The 19,478-nt window shown below is 37.2% G+C and overlaps 4 protein-coding genes across 7 annotated transcripts; 1 reads left to right on the forward strand and 3 right to left on the reverse strand.

The window, feature by feature from the left end:
* Positions 1 to 515: 515 nt before the first annotated feature.
* LOC116000381 (subtilisin-like protease SBT1.8) lies at positions 516 to 2,955 on the reverse strand. Its single transcript, XM_031240460.1, has one exon. It carries the CDS (start codon positions 2,848 to 2,850, stop codon positions 571 to 573), a length of 2,280 nt encoding a protein of 759 aa, XP_031096320.1. The 5' UTR covers positions 2,851 to 2,955; the 3' UTR covers positions 516 to 570.
* Positions 2,956 to 4,476: 1,521 nt separating this feature from the next.
* On the reverse strand, positions 4,477 to 9,199 carry LOC115999814 (xylose isomerase). Its single transcript, XM_031239735.1, has 20 exons — positions 9,048 to 9,199; positions 8,545 to 8,625; positions 8,184 to 8,294; positions 7,943 to 8,017; positions 7,728 to 7,857; positions 7,544 to 7,635; positions 7,280 to 7,330; positions 6,953 to 7,029; positions 6,813 to 6,867; positions 6,586 to 6,687; positions 6,297 to 6,348; positions 6,098 to 6,199; positions 5,928 to 5,979; positions 5,743 to 5,822; positions 5,574 to 5,644; positions 5,428 to 5,468; positions 5,226 to 5,325; positions 5,051 to 5,122; positions 4,877 to 4,954; positions 4,477 to 4,794 (listed from the first exon to the last, which is right to left on the reverse strand). Exons 2-20 carry the CDS (start codon positions 8,611 to 8,613, stop codon positions 4,759 to 4,761), a joined length of 1,446 nt encoding a protein of 481 aa, XP_031095595.1. The 5' UTR covers positions 8,614 to 8,625; positions 9,048 to 9,199; the 3' UTR covers positions 4,477 to 4,758.
* A 944-nt stretch (positions 9,200 to 10,143) lies between these two features.
* LOC115999648 (putative lipase C4A8.10) lies at positions 10,144 to 15,307 on the reverse strand. 3 transcript variants are annotated; one of them, XM_031239491.1, is made up of 11 exons: positions 15,291 to 15,307; positions 14,482 to 15,093; positions 13,915 to 13,982; positions 13,217 to 13,287; positions 12,813 to 13,082; positions 11,734 to 11,897; positions 11,563 to 11,618; positions 11,402 to 11,454; positions 11,183 to 11,303; positions 10,719 to 10,816; positions 10,144 to 10,504 (listed from the first exon to the last, which is right to left on the reverse strand). In XM_031239491.1, exons 2-11 carry the CDS (start codon positions 14,838 to 14,840, stop codon positions 10,433 to 10,435), a joined length of 1,332 nt encoding a protein of 443 aa, XP_031095351.1. In that variant the 5' UTR covers positions 14,841 to 15,093; positions 15,291 to 15,307; the 3' UTR covers positions 10,144 to 10,432. The 3 variants fall into 3 exon arrangements, with proteins under 3 accessions (XP_031095351.1, XP_031095352.1, XP_031095350.1); XM_031239492.1 differs by lacking the exon at positions 15,291 to 15,307 and having other exon boundaries at positions 14,482 to 14,819; positions 14,902 to 15,234; XM_031239490.1 differs by lacking the exon at positions 15,291 to 15,307 and having other exon boundaries at positions 14,482 to 15,236.
* Positions 15,308 to 16,854: 1,547 nt separating this feature from the next.
* On the forward strand, positions 16,855 to 18,866 carry LOC115998400 (kaempferol 3-O-beta-D-galactosyltransferase-like). 2 transcript variants are annotated; one of them, XM_031237975.1, is made up of 3 exons: positions 16,855 to 17,516; positions 17,745 to 18,663; positions 18,753 to 18,866. In XM_031237975.1, exons 1-2 carry the CDS (start codon positions 17,030 to 17,032, stop codon positions 18,617 to 18,619), a joined length of 1,362 nt encoding a protein of 453 aa, XP_031093835.1. In that variant the 5' UTR covers positions 16,855 to 17,029; the 3' UTR covers positions 18,620 to 18,663; positions 18,753 to 18,866. The 2 variants fall into 2 exon arrangements, with proteins under 2 accessions (XP_031093835.1, XP_031093834.1); XM_031237974.1 differs by having other exon boundaries at positions 17,745 to 18,866.
* The last annotated feature ends 612 nt before the right edge of the window (positions 18,867 to 19,478 follow it).

Here is a 19,478-nt window from a genome sequence, read left to right on the forward strand (position 1 = left end):
CGGAGTTATTGGAAGCACCACAGCCAGGCATCAATGGAGATACTAATAATCCGCATCAGCAGCAGAACTACTCGCAAGCGCCACAACCCAGCACCAATAATGGAAATGATACCACAAAGACTCAGACTACTGATGATGATGATGATGCAAATTACGATACCAATCAGTTCCTAGCAGATTAGCTTAGAGCCATGAACACCCATGCAGTGAATGAGTATATATGATACATCCATCTTTTTTCATACTGCAATGGTATCCACACTATTAATTAAGGCGTAATCCTCCATGCATCCATGATAGAACCAACTACTACTAATGGTATTTTGTTTTTTTTTTTTAGTTTAGTCATTAGTGGAGAGACAACTATGCAAACTCTTTTTTGTCATACTAATATATTTCGGATTATATTTAATTCTTTTGTTATATTTTTATTGTTTATTTTGTTAGATTTATTTATATTGAATGGTTTATATCTTTCGATAAAACTCTAAACATGCAAAATTGGAATAGTTTAGTTCTCATTAAAAAGAAAATAGAAGCACTTTTCAACAAATTAATTAAATTTACATGCTATGCATTTGTAGGATAGATAATTATGGGACACCTAACCCTATGTTTTTGCACTCTCTCCCTCCATATTATGGCCCCTACCCACAAATCCCTCCTATTCCTACTTTGCCCCTTCAAATTTACTGTAAATTTCAATCTTTCCCCTATTCTATGAAATTTTAACCTCTTAGGCCTCACATTGATCCTATAATATCCTCTTGGTCCAACCACTTTGCCCTCGTACTCTTCAACTCCTTCAGAAACGTTCTTCAACCTCCGCACCAATGCAACTCCGCCTCGTGCTACCTCTTCTTCCACAATGATGGCCGGATAATTCAAATCACGGTCTGAATTCGAGCAAAATATATTTGATTTGCCCGTCATGATTTTGATCTGTTTCTTTGTATAGTTCAATTTGCAAAAGAAATGTACGTAGTCTTGGTGTGTAGTGTCGAAGACCAAATGTGGGTCCATGGCACGTTTGGGATGTATATGTCCAGCGCCCATAACAAACGGGTTAGTTGCATTGTTGGTAGACTCGTCTAGAATTGGCGAAAAATGTGTCGGGTTGTGATGAAATTGTTGAATTGAGGCGGTGGTCATCAAGGCAGATTTGATTTCACTCGGACCCCAATTCGGGTGCACCGATTTAATCAACGCCCCGACTCCGGCCACATGAGGGCACGCCATGGACGTGCCGGATAAAATATTGAACCTCGACCGCCGATCATCAGACGCGGTCCCGGACGGCCCAACGGCACCGGTCCAAGCCGCTAAGATATTAACCCCTGGGGCGATAATATCAGGCTTTAAAATTGTAGGGACCATAGAATTGGGCCCTCTTGACGAGAACGAGGCGACTATAGGGGCTGGTCTTGCATGCTTGGAAACTGTTCCGCCGGAAAAAATGGCGGCCACCGGATTTTCATTGGCCAGTATGTAATCTGCTGCCATCTGGGCTTCTGCCACACCAATTGTGACGGTGGGTATTTCATGGGGCTCCGAAATAAGGCCTTCCGGGTCAATTTCACCATGGGAGATTAACATGGCTAAAGCTCCGGCCTTTTTAAGGAACATGCCGAGGGACAACCGTGGGACATGTTTCTGGAGCATGCAGAGTACGATTTTTCCGATGATGTCTTGGCGGGAAAAATCAAAAGGCGAAGATGTGACGTTACGTAAGAGATGCAGTTGGAGTGGATAACGGCCCATTATGGATCGTGTCGATAAGGTGACAGATTCGCCCGACAATATTTCGCCATTTCCGAGGTGAACAAAAGCTGGGAATCTCCGGTCAAGAGTGCCGGCGCCGACGGTCAGAATCCACGGCGGCGCGTTCGTGATGCTTCCAGTTAACGGTCCTTCGTTACCGGCGGATGCCACGACGAGTACACCTCGTTGGACCGCACGGAATGACGCTATTGCTAAGAAATCAAGGTAAAATGGCAGGTCGGATAATCCTAGAGAATATGAAATAATATCAACACCGTCGGAAACGGCTTTATCAAATGCAGCAACAACGTCGGACATCAAACAACCGGAAGCCCAACAAACCTTATAAATCGAAATTCTGGCTCCCGGAGCCATTCCCCTCGCCATCCCGCCGGCAAACCCGAAAAACCCGGCGTCCGGCACCGGAGCTCCGGCGGCAATGGAAGCAACATGGGTACCGTGACCGTCGGAATCTCTCGGCGACCGGTATTCACCGGCTTTCCCAAATGAACCTTCATAGCCACCGAGAAAATATCTCGCCCCTATCAACTTCTTATTGCAATCTGAACCGTTAAACCCCACTCCTTCTTCACACTCTCCCTTCCAACGACCCGGAATCTCACCGAATCCCTCGTCGGAAAAGCTCTCGCTTTCCGGCCATATTCCGGTATCGATCAACCCAATCACAACATCTGATGACGTGGAGTTGACAAACTGAGATTCCAAGTGATGAAGCCCAAGAAAAGATGGTGATCTTGTGGTGTGAAGCTGCAAAACAGAATCTTGAAACACACCCAAAACTCCACCACGGTTTTCCACATATTTAGCATTGTCCAACGTAAGCCGGGCAGAAAAACCATGAAACAGATTGTTGTAAACATGGATAGGTGCAGAGGATATGGAGATAAGGGAAGAATACCAATTTTCATGAGAAAGGAAAGGATAGGGCTTGGAGTGAGGGTCAACAAGAACTATAAATGTATGCTTTCTCGTGAAATTTGAGGATGCTCCATTGATTTGTGAAAGAACAGTGGAGAACATGAGAGACGACAGTAAAATCATGAACAAACATGTGCCACTACCCACCATTTTAGAAGACTGGATCTGAAACTCAAAGTTGCACTCGAATCACTCTTTTCAAAGCATGAACATATAGGGTGCAGGGCTAGCTAGAAAGCAACAACAATGGATTGGAATGAAGGACAACAAAATTTAAGGTAAACCCTATTTCCTTAAAACAAAATATTAAAAATTTCATAAAAAATATATACTTATGTCCCACAGTGCACCTAGTGGTGTATGTATATTAGTTACTTAAGTACACTTTTAATAGTATGAGAGTTCAAACCACTCATACTTATGGCATACGGTGTACCCAGGTTACTTAGAACAACTTCTTTTGAGAGTTTAAATCCCAAGAGCATCCACATCAAAAATAATTGTTAATTTTTAGAATAGTGTTGGCTCAGGTGGAAGAAAGAGAGATGCAAGAGGTGCTTGTATAAGTTGGGGTGATTGGAACATTGTTTCATCAGTGCACGTGCGCAGCACCTGACTGATCTACTTTTTAATTTTTTTGTGCATAGAAGAATGCGGTCGGTTGAGCACATTGTCCTCAGAGAAAGGCTAAGGTACAATTTGAATGGTCGATTTATTTCCTTATGGGCTTAGATGTCGAATTTATTAGAGATGATTTGAAAAAGTAAATAATAATAATAATAATGGATTATGATTTTGAATCTTTATAACTACTCTTGACCGTGACTAATGTGTGGGTATGGACAGGTTGCTAAAAGTGAAGATTTTGTCGGTTAGTTAGTGGAGTGTACGTTGTTTGACAACCACTTTTTGGTGTATACGAAAAGAGTAAGCCGAGTGAAATCGTAATCAGAAAGTAAAAGTTTTAATGCAACATTGCCAAGTTTAATGCACAACTATTTTTAACTGTAAACACAAGAAAATTTAAATGCAAAGTTGATGAGTACACCTAAAGATGAAGTAAGAAATAGGGGCATGGACCAAAAGTAAGAAAACAATGTCAGAAAAAATGGAGTAAATGATGTCTGGGTTTTGTCATGTGGCTCCAGACATATTAATTTTCTTCCCAAACTTGCAGACATATTAATTGACCGCACTGTATGCACCGCTCGCTACCTGCTAACCTAAAAATATCATTTGCAACCTTCTGCGTTTACAGTCTGACACTTATCATTTGCCCCTACACATCTTCTCATGCCTCCAATATCAATTTTTACTTTTAATTAAAACAAAACACACCAAATATTATGGTCAATGACACGCGGTGTACACTCCCATGTGAAATGGAGTAGGTTCGAGCTTCAGTGGATGTGACTCTTTGTGCTTCCGTAGATCGAGAAAGTAGCTATGAATAGATACTACATTATAACAGAGTCGGTAGAGCTCAAAAAAAAAAAAAAAAAACNAAAAAAAAAAAAAAAAAACACACACACACAACAAATATTGAATAAAGAAGCATTAAAGCAAGCGAACAAAACCCTCAATTACTTTATTCACACATAATTTCTTTCCTTATTAACATATAGCGTCTTCCATCCTCAATTATTTTATACACGCATAATAATTTCTTATTTACTCTTTATTATAATAGGGTCTTTGTGTCACTGTCTTTCATTTATCAGGGATTTGATTATCTGGTATAAGCAAACATAAAAGATTCATCTCTATCACAAGAGATAAAGTGTCAGAATCCTAATATTGCAATGTTGAAATGAAAGTGTCTTGTTAGTAGGAGGGGCTCCTTCTACAATAGTGAACATAGATTTTGGCGTAAATATAATTTATTCGAGTAGAAAGTAGAGGGATTTGATTAAACATTCTATTTATGAATGCGACGCGACACTAAAACACTGTCTGTCTGTCTGTCTGTCATTATGGCTAATAGGAAAGAAGCTAAGGCTACTTGCTAAACATGGCTGCGATGGGTCTATTATTCTCACATCCGATACGATCCGTCTTCTAGATTGCAGATTGGAGGATCATCTCAGCGAGTTCCTGTAATGCAATGCGCAAAAACAACTGCCCTTCAGTTCACTGTGCAAAAAGAAAAGACAATAATAAGTTTGTTTATCCTTACCTGTTTGGCAGAAGGGACTTTGGGTTCTCCCCATTCCATAGCTTTCTTCTCCAGCAGTTCAAAATCAGCCTTTCCAGCCTATAAATTAAATTAATTACTTAATGGAATCATATCATCTGTCTCTCTCTCTGTGCTACAAAGTATAGTGAGAAAGAAAGGAGATTGAAGCAATACCTCAATGGCAGCACCAAGCTCAGAGTCAAAACTTTGGTACCTCTTCCGAACAAGTTCATTCAGAGAACCATCCTGTATGTTTTCCAATATAATATTAATTGGTAAAATTGCATGACAGACACCACAACACAAATGTAAGTGAGATTGCTAATAAGGAAGAGGGAAATCACCACACCTTAATCAGCTTTGCAGCGCTTCGAAGGCCTCGGGCCAGGGTATCCATACCGCCAATATGAGCGATAAAGATGTCTTCAACATCTGTGCTCTCCCTCCGCCTATCATATATCAAACACAACGCCAATAGGTGACTAAATTATGATCAAGCCATTTTGCATGCGAGGAGTGAAATTCTATACGAAGAGCAAAAGGGAACTAACAATTTGGCATCAAAGTTGAATCCTCCTGGTGCGAGCCCACCCTGAGGTTGAAGCACAACAAAAAACAACATCATTCATTAATAATGCGGCATTTATCTTCCCCCACGAAATCCAGAAGAATATAAACAACACATCTTTAGACATACATTTTTAATAACAGAGAGCATAACTAGAGTTGCTTCTGCTACATCCATTGGGAACTGATCTGTATCCCAGCCTGCAGTATTGCATCATAAATTGGATTCCGAGTTACCATACAGACAATTTATGACAGTAACAAGTAAAACCATAGTTTAAAGTTCTGATCCTATATACCAGTTTGGGGATCGCCACTGTTTGCATCAATATTTCCTAGCAAACCATTAATCCTTGCTGTCTCAACTTCATGATGGCAACTGCAATGCAAATGAAAGTATGAATATGAGCACCGACTACCTACTTTCATAAGCTCGTGAAAAGGTCATTTCCCAAACAATGGTCAGGAACAGAATGGCACAAACCTGTGACCAGACAGAGTGGCATGGTTGCATTCAATATTCAATTTGAACTCATCTGCATTCAATATTTAATCCTTTTCACCATTAGTGGAAGGCCATGTAACTGAACTACCCAAATAAACACCAATTCAAAAGGCAATAAGAACATTAAATTTATAAAAGAATATAATAACCTATAAGGCCATATCTCCGCAAGAAATTAGCACTTGTAGCAGCATCCCAGTCATACTGATGCTTGGTAGGTTCCTGAGGCTTAGGCTCAATGAACAATGTTCCTGGGGAAAAAGGTTATTCAATGAAACCCAATTGGTTCATATATATAGAGCAGATAATGGCTCATTTAAGCGGGGAGAATTAAGGACATGGATATACCATTAAATCCAATCTTTTTCTTATAAGCAACAGCAGCTTGCATGAATCTTGCCTGTCACGAGGTAAAACCACAAATTTTCAATAGACATTTCAAAGATAATATAACCAAACACATTAAGAAGCCATTGATGCCCAAGCAATAAAACACTTTGTACCAACTTCTCAATAATGTGCAAATCATTGAGTATTGAGTATTTTGACATGTCAAATGTCATTAGCATATTTTCTGCATTTATTGAAAGACGAAAAACATTAGGCTGTAACTTCAAGTTTTATTTGGTAGCCTTACCAAATGGTTCAACTCCCTTTCCATGTCTGTGTTCAAAAGACTCTGATAACCCTCTCGGCCACCCCAGAAAACATAATTCTCACCACCAAGGTAATGCGTAACCTGCAATTCACATAAAGTAGCATAAATACAGTGCATAATATACATTACAAAAATCCAACTTATATATATATATATATATATATATATATATATATATATATATATAAAAGAACTGGAGTGCTAACCTCCATAGCCTTCTTGACTTGTGCTGCAGCATAGACATATACTCCTAATTCGGAGCTGAAAATTCTCAAACCAGAAACAATGAGCAAAGGGCTGTAAAATACATGATAATCACACTAGTTCAGAACAAGGCACAACAAACCTAGTTGCACCACCATGCATGTATCGTGGATGCACAAACAACTGACTTGTACCCCATAAAGGCCGGATCTTTGAACCCTGAAATGTTTTGAGACAAAACATTATAAATAAGCTAATAAGCAATAGGAAAAAGAGCATATACAGAAGCCATTTTAAGAGATTACATATAAGTGCTTGTTTTGCCAAAATTGAAATTTTTGAAAAGAGGGTCATTTTATAAGCCTCAACATTGCAGGATTTCAAAAGAATGGTTAGCACCAATCATCCAGTGTACCAAACAAGCAAAAAAAACAAAGTCATAACACTTCAATCGAGAGTTCCTAACTACCTGAAGCTCTTTAGCAAGTGCTACCACTTCGTCCAAGTTTGCATTGGCCTCCTGCAATACAAGAGACGATAAGGGTGAGTAAAAAAATTTCAAAGAGTTGACATCTTATTTACAAGCAAAGATGCATCAAAAACAAAAGAACAAAGCATTACATACACACCTTACATTGGAACAATTACCTTAACTCAGTTATTCAAGCACACAACTTTAAGGTACAAAGTACGAAAGAAATTTGACAAATAGAATCATATTTACAGGGCTTACCTCTAGTGTTTTGCCATCAGGAGCAATGTCTCTGTCATGAAAGCACCACCTATTCACTCCAAGCTTGTCTAGTAACTCAAAGTTTGCTCTCACTGAAACCAACCATTAACACAAGGACAATGAGTAAAGACTAAACAACTAGAGTTGCTCACCTAGCTAAACTCTATTAAATGTCATTTCTTACTCCTCCTCTTAGCCATGGCCAAGGAATTAGTGCCATCTTCCCATGGCCATAATTTCGTAGGTGCACCAAATGGATCAGAACCTGTGCCACGGAATGTATGCCAAAATGCAACACTAAACCTCATCCAATCCTATTTATATTAAAAAAAAATGTAGTTAGTGACAATTAGAGTACAACATTGAACCAAAAAGTAAAAAGGAATTCCAATCACCTACCTTCATCTTTTTCCCAAGAATCTCCTCCTCAGCATTGTACCATTTAAAAGACAGTGGGTTCTTACTAGAAGGACCCTATATAAACAATAAAGGAAGCATGTAACAGTATCAGCAATAAAAATTGCAATTTCGCAGCAGCCAGAATAGACATTTGTGGAAATCCTGAAAATTTTCACAAGGGGAAAGACAACCTTTTTTTTTTCATGATACAATAAGGCAAGAAAGATCATATATTTTGCACCTCATATTTAATCTTGGGAATTCCAGGGAAGAATTCACCTTCCCATTCACCTGAGTCACTTGCACAATCACTTTTAATATCTGCAGGGCATGTTGGTGGACCAGCAGCAATCTGCACCAAAGATAAACTTAATGAAAGGGCTATAAACAACACCTGAATGTCTTAGTGATGCACTGATACCACTTCAGTCCCTAATAACAACCTAGAAAAACAGCACTTAAGACTCATAATTCCTTACACAGACACATAGCAGAACCGAAATAAGGATCAAAACAATAATAGAATGAATAAGCTTTCAACATAAAAGTCTGTTTGTTTTGCTCTAATAGATACGAAATTGAAGACAGGGAAGATTCTTTACCACTATATTTGAGATCCCATTCAAGAAAATAAGGAGAAAAAAGACCTTCCCAGCCATCATGTCTATCATCAACCGAGAGTGCTGCAACAAAACAATAACAATGATTGATTATTGATTCTACCAAAACTTTAAATATCACTATTACCCAGTACAATTCCTCAATTCCTTCCAACTCTACTTTGTAGAGCATTTTAATCAATTAAAACAAAAAAACAGAAACTACTAAAAACAACCCATGATTTCTCCAAATAACAACACATAGACAAAAGCAGCCATACCCTTCTTCTCTGATCTACTTGCAAAACAGTCTTGAGTTTTTAATTCACAAATAAAAATAAAACACACGCATACCGACACAAATTATATCTAAAGAAGGCAAATTTATCCGATTATAATGTACACAAATAAAAATAAAAACGCACACACATACCGACACAAATTATGTCTAAAGAACGCAAGTTTATCCGATTATAATATACAGAAATGCAGAGAGAGGCGCTTACGGATAGAGATTCAACAATTCCAGTTCAATGCAAACTCGTCGAAAGCAGTACAATTCCAGATAGAGATGGATCCCTGCTATTCAGGAAGAAGAGTTCAACACAACCTCTCTGCTCAGCCCCACAATGATCACAACAGAAGCTTATATATAGGAGGAGGATTGGAAACGTTTGGGATTATGTATACGTGTTGAGTGTTGACTGAAATTCGAAAATCGAAATTATCTAGTCTAGGTGATAAGGTGACTCAAACCTGATGTGGCACTTCAGATTTTCTAGTACACTACTATATTTAAAACTAATCTTAACATAATTATTCCTAAGTATAAAATTAATACGCAATATCGATGGTATCATAATTAATACTTCTTTCTAAAATTGTAATTATTACTTTTGTTATTAACTTCAACAATGAAAAAACTCTTAAATATAATATCATATCCTTTTAAATATTATATTTTCCTATAATATCTCTGAGTTTTTTTTACCTCGAAGAGTTTTATAAATGTATTACTTTACAAATTATTATTTAACTTGTAAAAAGAAACTTTTCTCATCCTCTTAATTTTTTATTTCCTAAATTCCCTCCATGACATTATTCTTTGTAAATAATTAATTAATTAATCTTATATTCAAATAAAATATTAGATTATATATAAATAAATAAATGTGAAGTTTATAGTGGACTTATTGAAAAAATTTAGAGTTTATGATAATTTTTTGAAAAGATTGATAGATATTAATATTAAATAAAATAATTACGAAAGTAACAAATTAATATTGTTGTAGAATTGATATAATCATGAATTATTTTAATGGAAAGAGTTTGATTCATAAGCTTGAGCTTTCGTCACTAGTGTCTTGTAGCTTATCAAGCGATGTAGGTCTTTGATCCAAGTTTATATCATAGACCCTTTACTAACTTTTTAAGACAGATAATAATGACACGAAAAGTATATACTGATTTTATAATTCCTAAGTACCAATATGATGGGCCAGTACAATCCCCTCTGAAATATGAGGTAATCCACATATGAAGGTTCATCAACCATATTCATTTTTAACAAAATTGTGTACAACACCGTCAATGCCAAGTACCTTGTGATATGATAGCACCGTACCATTCCAAACAAAAGGTCTCAGGTTCAAGTCTCATTCCAATTAAGGATGTTGGTATTATCATGTGAACAAATACTATGTATAAGCTAGATTGTAGTAAAAAAAAAAAAAAAACGAAAACAAAACAAAAAATATACACCGCCATCCATCCATCACTATGTTTCAATTCTATCAACAAACAGATTAATGTTACACCAAGTAGTTTGGCAATTATGCCTAATGTCTGTCTGTCTACTCATCAGGATTCTGAAAGGTGCTGAATGGAACAACTAGAGAAGGAAATTATCAATAAGATGCTTAATCACATCAGCACCATCCGAATTCATCCAATAGCTCTTCACCTATATTATAGAGGAGGAGGAGGGCACATGATATAAGCACCATATCTTTGTTTGCTTTTATGAACAGAATAGCAGCATAACAATACAGATGAACACAAGTTGCAATTAGTCAAATGCCAAATATCTGATTTGTGCTGTAATCCCTTAGTCATCTGTGGTGTAAATTTAGTCCTAGGTTCTTAGGAACCACATCCTTATATAGGTTGATAAGTACCTGTATGGTATTATGTGCAACATATCTTTGTTTGCTTTTATGAAAGCTAACATCAACACGCTCCCATGGTACTTGAGTCAGGCCTCTGATCATCTCCTCTGCAGAAAAACTCTCATCAAAACACAAAGAAGCAAACAAGATTTCTTTAAGGACAGTTGGGCTGGAGATTTCTACTGCTTTTTTGAAAAATAAAAAATAAAAAATACTTGGTATACAAGAGACATGGGGACTAAGCTTTAAAATAATACTCCGTAATTATTATTATAGCAGGAAAAAAGAGAAAAAAGAAGGGGGAGGGGGGAAGGATAGAGATATAGCAATAGGAACCTATATCAGGGAAGCTAATACTTATCTAACTTATGAGCACATTATTTTTTTTCAGTATACTAAGTCCTTTAGATAGCTAAACTAAGGAAAAGACAGGGTTGGGGATTCCGGTTGCAAATGAAATGATTTAACAAAACCTTCTAAGTCAATTGTTTCTGTTCCAAGAATAGAAGATGCTTTATGTTTGACTTCTTCAGCACTTTCTTGCTCCACGTGTACAATATGTGGGTACTTCAAATCATTGACAAGAAAGTTGGACTGAGGAAGACAAAATTCAAAAGTACAATCAACGACTGAGATAAACATATTAACTAAATGAGCTTTAAGAGAGTGGGGAGGGGGGGGACAATACAAACCTTTGGAAGTTCATTTTGACGGCGGATTGATGATGTACTCCATCCAACAACATCTTAAAGATTGGTAAAGGGAGAAATTTTGCTAATACCATGAAAAGTAAATGTTATGTGATTATATTGAAGTTAGCTCCATGATTAATTAGAATCAAGCAAAAGGATACGGTCATAGTTCGCGTTCGCATATGCCACACGCCGTTTAAAAGAACGTAAAGCTGATCTACATGTAAAGATAATGACAAAGTTAGTAAATCAGTAATGTAATTTAGTACAGGAAGTTGTATCAGCTGATTCATTCCCAAAATGAGAAATGGAAAGAAAAGATTATTACTAACATGAACTTGAGATCATCTGAGTCATAGGCCATCCTAAGAAGAAGAGGAGGCTTTCCATTATCATTATCAGTGAGGAAGAGATGCTTCCCTGATCTCCCAACAATCCAGTGTGCAGTTTGAGATGCTCCTTTCTCCAACAAAGGAAGACCACAGAGCAGAGGCAGCTGAAGATCCACAAAGAACACAGTTGGAGAAAGATGGCAATTTACGCTCTCTTCATCAAGAGTAACAATCAATTATGCTTAGAAATGAGCAAGTATGGTAAATATTAAAGACAGCAAGGCACATCAACCTGGCTTCAGTAACTTACATAATAGGTGTAAGTAGCAGATATATAAGTTGCTGATTAAGTTACAGTATTTCAAGCTAAACACACACTCTCTCTCTCTCTATCTCTCACACGTATGCCTGAGCCACCATACATTCATACACATGAATTATTGTTAGGAATTCAACAGGATCGTGACCCAAATATTGTTCAGGTAGAGGTTTATTAGTAACCACACAAAAACAATAACATATTGACAAAATATAAGAACAAGAAAAGAGAAAATTATAGTAAAGAGAGATAGATGGCAATTTCTTTAGGGTGGGAAAGGTACAACTCAAAGGGGGAACTCCCAAACTATAACACAGAATCTCACACACCAGTGTATATCATTCTAAGCTCTCAAGCACCTTGCACACAAGAGAGATCTTCACTCAAGCACACTTGGTACACAAATGGGAGTGAGTATATTTATAGGTGAGATGGGTGCCAATTGAAGGAACACAAAGGTGACTTCAAAGGTCACCTAGAGTATTCAAAAAGTCACTTGTGAATGTGACAGAAGAGTACCAAAATGACTATTCATACGGCTAGAGTAATTTCATGTTACTGGAGCAATCAATTGTGTATGTTCCTCTGATTGCACCTAGCTCTCTGGCACTAAAAGATTTGCTCTGGGATTATCATTCCCCAAAAAGAAAGCCAAGGACAAATCAAATCACTTAAAGCAGGAAAAAAAAAATTATTGAACAAGATGCAGCAAAAACTTCCAAAAAAAGATCTACAAAACCCAAAAAACTAACATTTATACCTGTTTATGTCCTCTGGAACCCAAATGTGGAGTGGCAACTGTTATGAAATTCATGGGCTCTAATCCGGCAATCCTTTCATCATCAAACTTCTCACGCACACCGCCATCTGTATCCACACTTGAACAGAAACCATTAAAATCTTTTACTTCAACTTTTGTGGAAGACCCATATAACCTCCCAATAGCATATCGTGCAACAAGTCCGCCCAAAGAGTGAGCAACAAAAGAGATTTTGTGCAACCCAGGCCAGCGTTTAACCACTTCCACCACCTGCACTACAAAGAGGCAGAGGTGTATATATATGTCCCAAATAAGCATTGCAAAGTAGACTGTCCAATAAAGTGAATTCAAATAAAATAATTGAGTAACTTAAAGATGAGGACCACAAGTTATTAGCAAAATACCTCTTCAGCCAATCTTTCACCCATTCGATCAACGCCATCAAAAGTTAATCGTGAATGATTGCATTCACTACCTAATAATACCAAAAAAAAAGCAACAAATTTATATTTAGTCTGCAAATTCATGTATTTTTGTCTTAGCATTTCTATAGCCATTAGTGTGTGGTTCCAGCCCAATTACAGCTACATAATTTTCACTTAGTGATCTAAAGTTAAGTAAACCATGCCATTAGGGCTCACTGTTTGACCAAAGACAAAAAAGATAATACAAGTATATTAAAAGTGAAAAATGCAACCCATCAGAGTAGTTAACATTTAATTGCAAATGAACCCATTGCATCCTACTTATATTTGAGCTCTTGAAGTTTTCCCACCAGTGTAGGACAATCCTCCAGTATCTTGGTTGGATTCTTAAATGGGAGGATTGGGAGCATAGGACTAATTAATGCCCCTTAATTAAATAAAATAAATAAATAAAAATAACCAAATGCAGTTGGTGGCTCTTCTAGGCATCCACTCCTAACAATTCAAGGCCAAGTGTCTCCCTCTGTAACTGTTCCATTCTTTCTTCCAAGTCATTCCTTCTTACAGCCAGAAAATCCACCCATTTTGCGATGACATCATTCTCTCTCCTCTCTAAATAAATAAAATTATACTCATCATATAACAATTGGTTTTGTCAAGAGCAAAGGTCAACTTACAATGAACTACAACTCTATCAGGGAGCCTTCTTACAAATTGTTTGGCAGTATATCTCCAATCATCAGCACTAGAAAGAAGCAGGAAGAAAGATTAATAAACCTTAAAAAGAAGAATAAGAATAAGAAGAAAGACACACGCAAAAGCAAAAATAAGTCTTCTGATCAATTTCCCACTCAAAAGGCATATGAGAATATCAAATTGATTCTTGATATGTGCTAGCCTGATGGCAAAAGATCAATAATATTGACAAGCTAAAATGATAAATTACTATTCTAGCAGCAGATCCACTCCCCAATTATATTGCTATCTATCTCTATGGTCTCATATCCATTTGATTAGCTGCATGCTTAGAAATTTTGCATATGTTCTCCTCTTCCTAACTGGCTGAAACACCATTACCTTCAGGCAAAGACAATTTCCATATTTTATGCGAGAGTACCAAAGGAAAAATTCATACATTTGCAGACTACCCAGAAGAGTGACCACATTCACATACATATGCTGCTATGCATAGAAACATTATGACAAAATACATATATCTGAAAAGCTTAAATCAACAAAATCACCTTCCAATAAGTCCATTGACCATGATCACAAGGTGTTCGGGCTGGACCTTGGAGTCCGCAGCTGCAGCATCAAAAACATCTTCGCCGCCTTCAACCGGCTCTAATTCAACCTCCTGATCATTCTTCGGCGGGTCTGAGAAGCACCCTCGGCTCAATTTCCTAACCAGCTCCATTTCACCACCACTCCGATCCACCAGGAACAGCCGGTAACAGAAATCTCTACCTCCCGTGTGAATCTTCAGGGGCTCCGATCCGAAATCGGACCTGAAACTCAATACCCGGCCAGAGAAAGCCGACGCGGAATTGGGTTTGGGGATTGCGATAGCGGGCTTGAAGGTCTGCTTGGTGAAACTGATCATAATAGTAAGCAAATCGCTGAAATGGTAGCTTAGTAAGCGACAGCTTTGTATAGAATCATACCCTATGTACTCAACCAGAGCAGATCAGTCGAACAGTCCAGATTTTTCATGGACACTAAAAAGGTCAGCAAACTGTTCTTCTCGTACAATTATGGTTCACCAAACGCAATAAAAATCTAAATTCATTGTTTATCTTCAAATTAATTAACAACGATGCAGATATGCAGTGCTTTTGATCCACGATAAATAAGCCCTAACAGAATTAGGAAAAAGAGAGCACATCACGAAGGTGTTTGAAAAATCAATCATTTGTAAATCAGTTTTCACAAGCATTTGTATATAAAAATCAATCTTAAACTATTAACTAGCTTTTTTATTTGCATCCAAAATACAAAATTGTAATATTCCGTTGTAATTGATACACAATTAAAACCAAAAGGTATAAATTACCTTGCTTTTCTTTTTCAATTCTTAACTTCTTACCATTATCATATACTCATTTTTATGGTGGATCAAAAATAAAACTTAACTTGTTTATTATGGTTCACCATTTCTAGTGATGATGAGTTTTGAGGGGAGGCTTTTGTCTTGTGTGTATGAAGCCCAAAATGTGTATACCAATAATCTCATATTCTCATCTCCATTCAATCTCATTACAATAACAACAACAATAGTAATAATAATTCAACAATGATAGAAGTACCAAATTAACATAATTTAATTCTTCTTTAACAAATAGCTATGCATGAGCGATTGGGTGTTAATATTACACACTTACATTCTCTCTCATATATATATATATATATATATATATATATTTTGAAAATTCTCTCTCATATATATAATTTTGTTCAAATAAATAGAGAGGCTCAATTATTAAATGGGTGAGAACTCAAGCCTTGATCGATTTAGTCCAGATCAACCCCCATGAATGAAGGAAATTTTTAAATTAAAAAAAAAACAGTGACATTTTCATAATCCTTTAACTTTGAAGTACAAAGATTTATAATACAAAGTGATAATGTTTTATATTACAAGTACATAAGTTTATACTACTAGTGCAAAGAGTAATATAAGTACAAAAAAAATGCAGTTTTGATAATTTTGTCTAACTTTGAAATTTTACTACAAAGTGTAAAAGTTTTATACAAGTGAAAAAATTTATACTGCAATTGCAAAGAGTGATATTAGTTTAAGATTTTTACAAAAATATCAACGTACGCGTTTTTATCATATTTGAAAGTGCATTAGTATACACTATGAACGGCAAAGATTTATACTACAAAAGTATATATATGAGTAATTAATATTGGTAGATGTTATGGATAAGAATTAAGCCACGATTGAACATTAATATTGGTAGATGTTATGGCTAAGAATTAAGCTACGATGGTAGCTAAGCTAGACCAGGCCATTCCATATTTCCATATGGGTACATGAACATTAAAATTGGATTATTGGTAGATGTTATGGCTAAGAATTAAGCTACGATGGTAGCTGGGCCAGGCTAGTCCATATGGGTACATGAGCATCAAAGATTAGTGGTGTAGGTGGACTATGTCATTAAGTAATTGGTTGGATTAGACATTTAGGTTTTGTCCATATTTAACTATTATGCCTATATAAATTTTGTATTGATGGGATGCAACTATATATATATATATATATATATTTTTTATTTTTTTATTTTTTTTATGGGATGCAACTATATATCACCAAGTTATGGTACTCATACTTAACTATGGCTGGAGATCACCGCTACTACGAGGTTAACTCTATCAAATAACTTAAAGTTGATTTATTTTATTATGTGTACTGTATTTTTAAGTATTATTGGTCGTGAAGTTGGTTGTGGGAGATGGAATATAATAGTGATTGGATAAATTAATTAATATTACCCGACAACTGTGAAGAGATCAGTTGGTTGTGAATTCTCTATATAACCATGTAATAACAAATGAGTAGCGAACATAGCATCGGATCGAAAGTGATATCTTAATAATTAATACCGAATCCTTAATTATCTCTTGATTCAGGTGCAACAATCCTCCGCCTTTTGCTATATGCAATTTATCTTTCCATAATTGTGGGTCACGTATTACTCATGCACGTACGCCACCTGTTCTCTTTACAAGCAGTCATGGTTTGCCATTAAAATGCCGCCGGAGAAGTAAACTCATCAAACATATATGGCGTCCACCTCAGTCGTCCAACGCCGTCACGTTGCGGTTCTAGCATTCCCCTTTGCAACCCACCCCGGACTTTTGTTCGGCCTCGTGCGCCGCCTAGCCACCCCCGCGCCGAACACGACTTTCACCTTTTTCAGCACCGCCAAGTCGAACGCTAAGGTATTTGCGACGACCTCTCAAATCCCCGGGAACATCCAGCGCTGCGACGTGGCCGATGGCTTGCCGGAGGGCTACGTGTTTGCCGGGAACGTGGAGGAAGAGATCGGCATGTTCCTGAAGTCGGCACCGGAAAATTTCAAGACAGCCGTGGCGGCAGCTGATGGAAAGGGGGTCGGGTGCGTGGTGGCGGATGCGTTCCTGTGGTTCTCCGGTGAAATGGCGGCGGAGATGGGGGTTTCGTGGGTGCCTGTTTGGACCTCCGGTGCTGCCTCGCTCTTACTCCACCTCTATACTGACCTCATCAGGGAAACTATAGGACTCCAACCAGGTAATTAATAACTCAAAGGGTGAAATTTAGAAAGAAGTCTCACCAGAAACAGTGTCGGAGTAATTTCTCAAAGAGATGAGCTTCTTGCGTGTAGGCCTTAGAAAACATTAATTTTAACTGGGTGACTTATTAATCTTTTTAGTCTGAGTTGGTTGGTTTAATTTTTTTGTCCAAATAATTTATTGATCTTCATAATTTGAACTGGTTAGTTTTGCAATTTAATCATAGGACGTGAAGAAGAAATCGTGACATTCATTCCTGGGTTATCTGAGCTACGCCTTGGCGACATGCCGAGTGGAATCGTGTCGGGGAACATAGACTCACCATTCGCAGTCATGCTTCACAACATGGGTAGTGCGTTACAGAAAACCACCATAATCCCCATCAACTCCTTCGAAGAATTGGATCCACCCATCATAAACCATCTCAAAACAAGATTCTCAAACGTCCTAAACATCGGTCCCTTCAACCTCACATCCCCACCCCCCTCATCCGACAACCTAGACCGCCACAACTGCCTCCCCTGGCTAGATTCTCAACCCCCAAACTCAGTGGCATATCTAGCCTTCGGGACAGTGGCAACCCCACCCCCCAACGAGTTAAACGCCATGGCTGAAGCGCTGGAACAGAGCAAAACTCCGTTTCTTTGGTCACTGGGAGAGAAGTTTATCACCCATCTCCCAGAAGGGTTCTTGGAGAGGACCAAAGGGTTTGGGAAAATTGTCCCATGGACACCTCAAGTTAAAGTGTTGGGTCACGGTTCAATCGGAGTGTTCATAAATCACGGCGGGTGGAACTCGATTCTGGAAAGTATTACTGCCGGGGTGCCCATAATTTGTAGGCCATTTTTTGGGGATCACCATCTAAATTCTTGGATGGTTGAGAGGGTATGGGGAATTGGGGTGAGGGTTGATATTGGGGGAGGTTTTACCAAGAATGGAACAATGGATGCCCTTGAATTGGTCCTATCTTCTGACACGGGGAAGGCATTAAAGAGGCAAGTTGAAGTGTACAAAGAGCTTGTCCAAAGAGCTGTAGGGCCAAATGGTAGCTCAACCCAAAGCATCAACACATTGTTAAATGTCATCAGCGGTGAAAAGTGAAAACCATTAAAATTTCAATCATGCATTCATCTCATCTTAACGTAGTATGTATCTTGTAAACTATATATTTTGTTATTTAATTTCATCATATTTCCTAAGGATACATATTAAGTATTTTGTTTTTTAATTGTAGGCTTGACTACATACGCAACGTACACCACATTATTCACCTTTAAAATATTGAGTATTTGAGTTTTGTATGTTAAAGGTTATATTATAAACCCTGGAGGTATAATCCATTAAACTATAAGTATATGCATGCATGGTTGCGCTATATGTCCATCTTGTTGTGTAATAAGAATAATTTTAAGTATTATTGCTAGTTGCAATTCAATGAAATTTCAATATTCACCTCAATTTGTGTGTTCTATATATAAACTATCGGTATTTTTGTACATCAATGTGATTATATTTCCTCAGTAATGGTTTGGACAATTTTGATGTATATGCTTAGTTGCATGAGAATCTAACAAGTGAAAACAAATAATCAATTTCAATTATCCTTAAAAAAGTTCGTTTCTAAAAGTTATAGTTCATAGTCAAGGTTTATTTTCTTATATACTGCCATACATTTTCAAGAGTCTAACAATTCATCTAACCATATGATGCTAGACTTGGCCCTTAGCTTACTGCCCCACCCGACCCAATAGAACTCAATAATTTCGTTTGTCAACATTTATAATAAGTTTCACTCAAGACATTGAATTTTTTTTTTTGGGTGTACTAAAATGTTTCCTAATAATAATAATAATAATAATAATAATAATAACTAGTACTACTCTACGGTACTCCTACTACTACTAATAATAATAACAATAACAACTAGTTCTACTCTACGGTACACCCTAATAATAATAAT

This window comes from Ipomoea triloba, chromosome 12 (assembly GCF_003576645.1).
Source record: "Ipomoea triloba cultivar NCNSP0323 chromosome 12, ASM357664v1".
NCBI classification, from domain to species: Eukaryota; Viridiplantae; Streptophyta; class Magnoliopsida; order Solanales; family Convolvulaceae; genus Ipomoea; species Ipomoea triloba.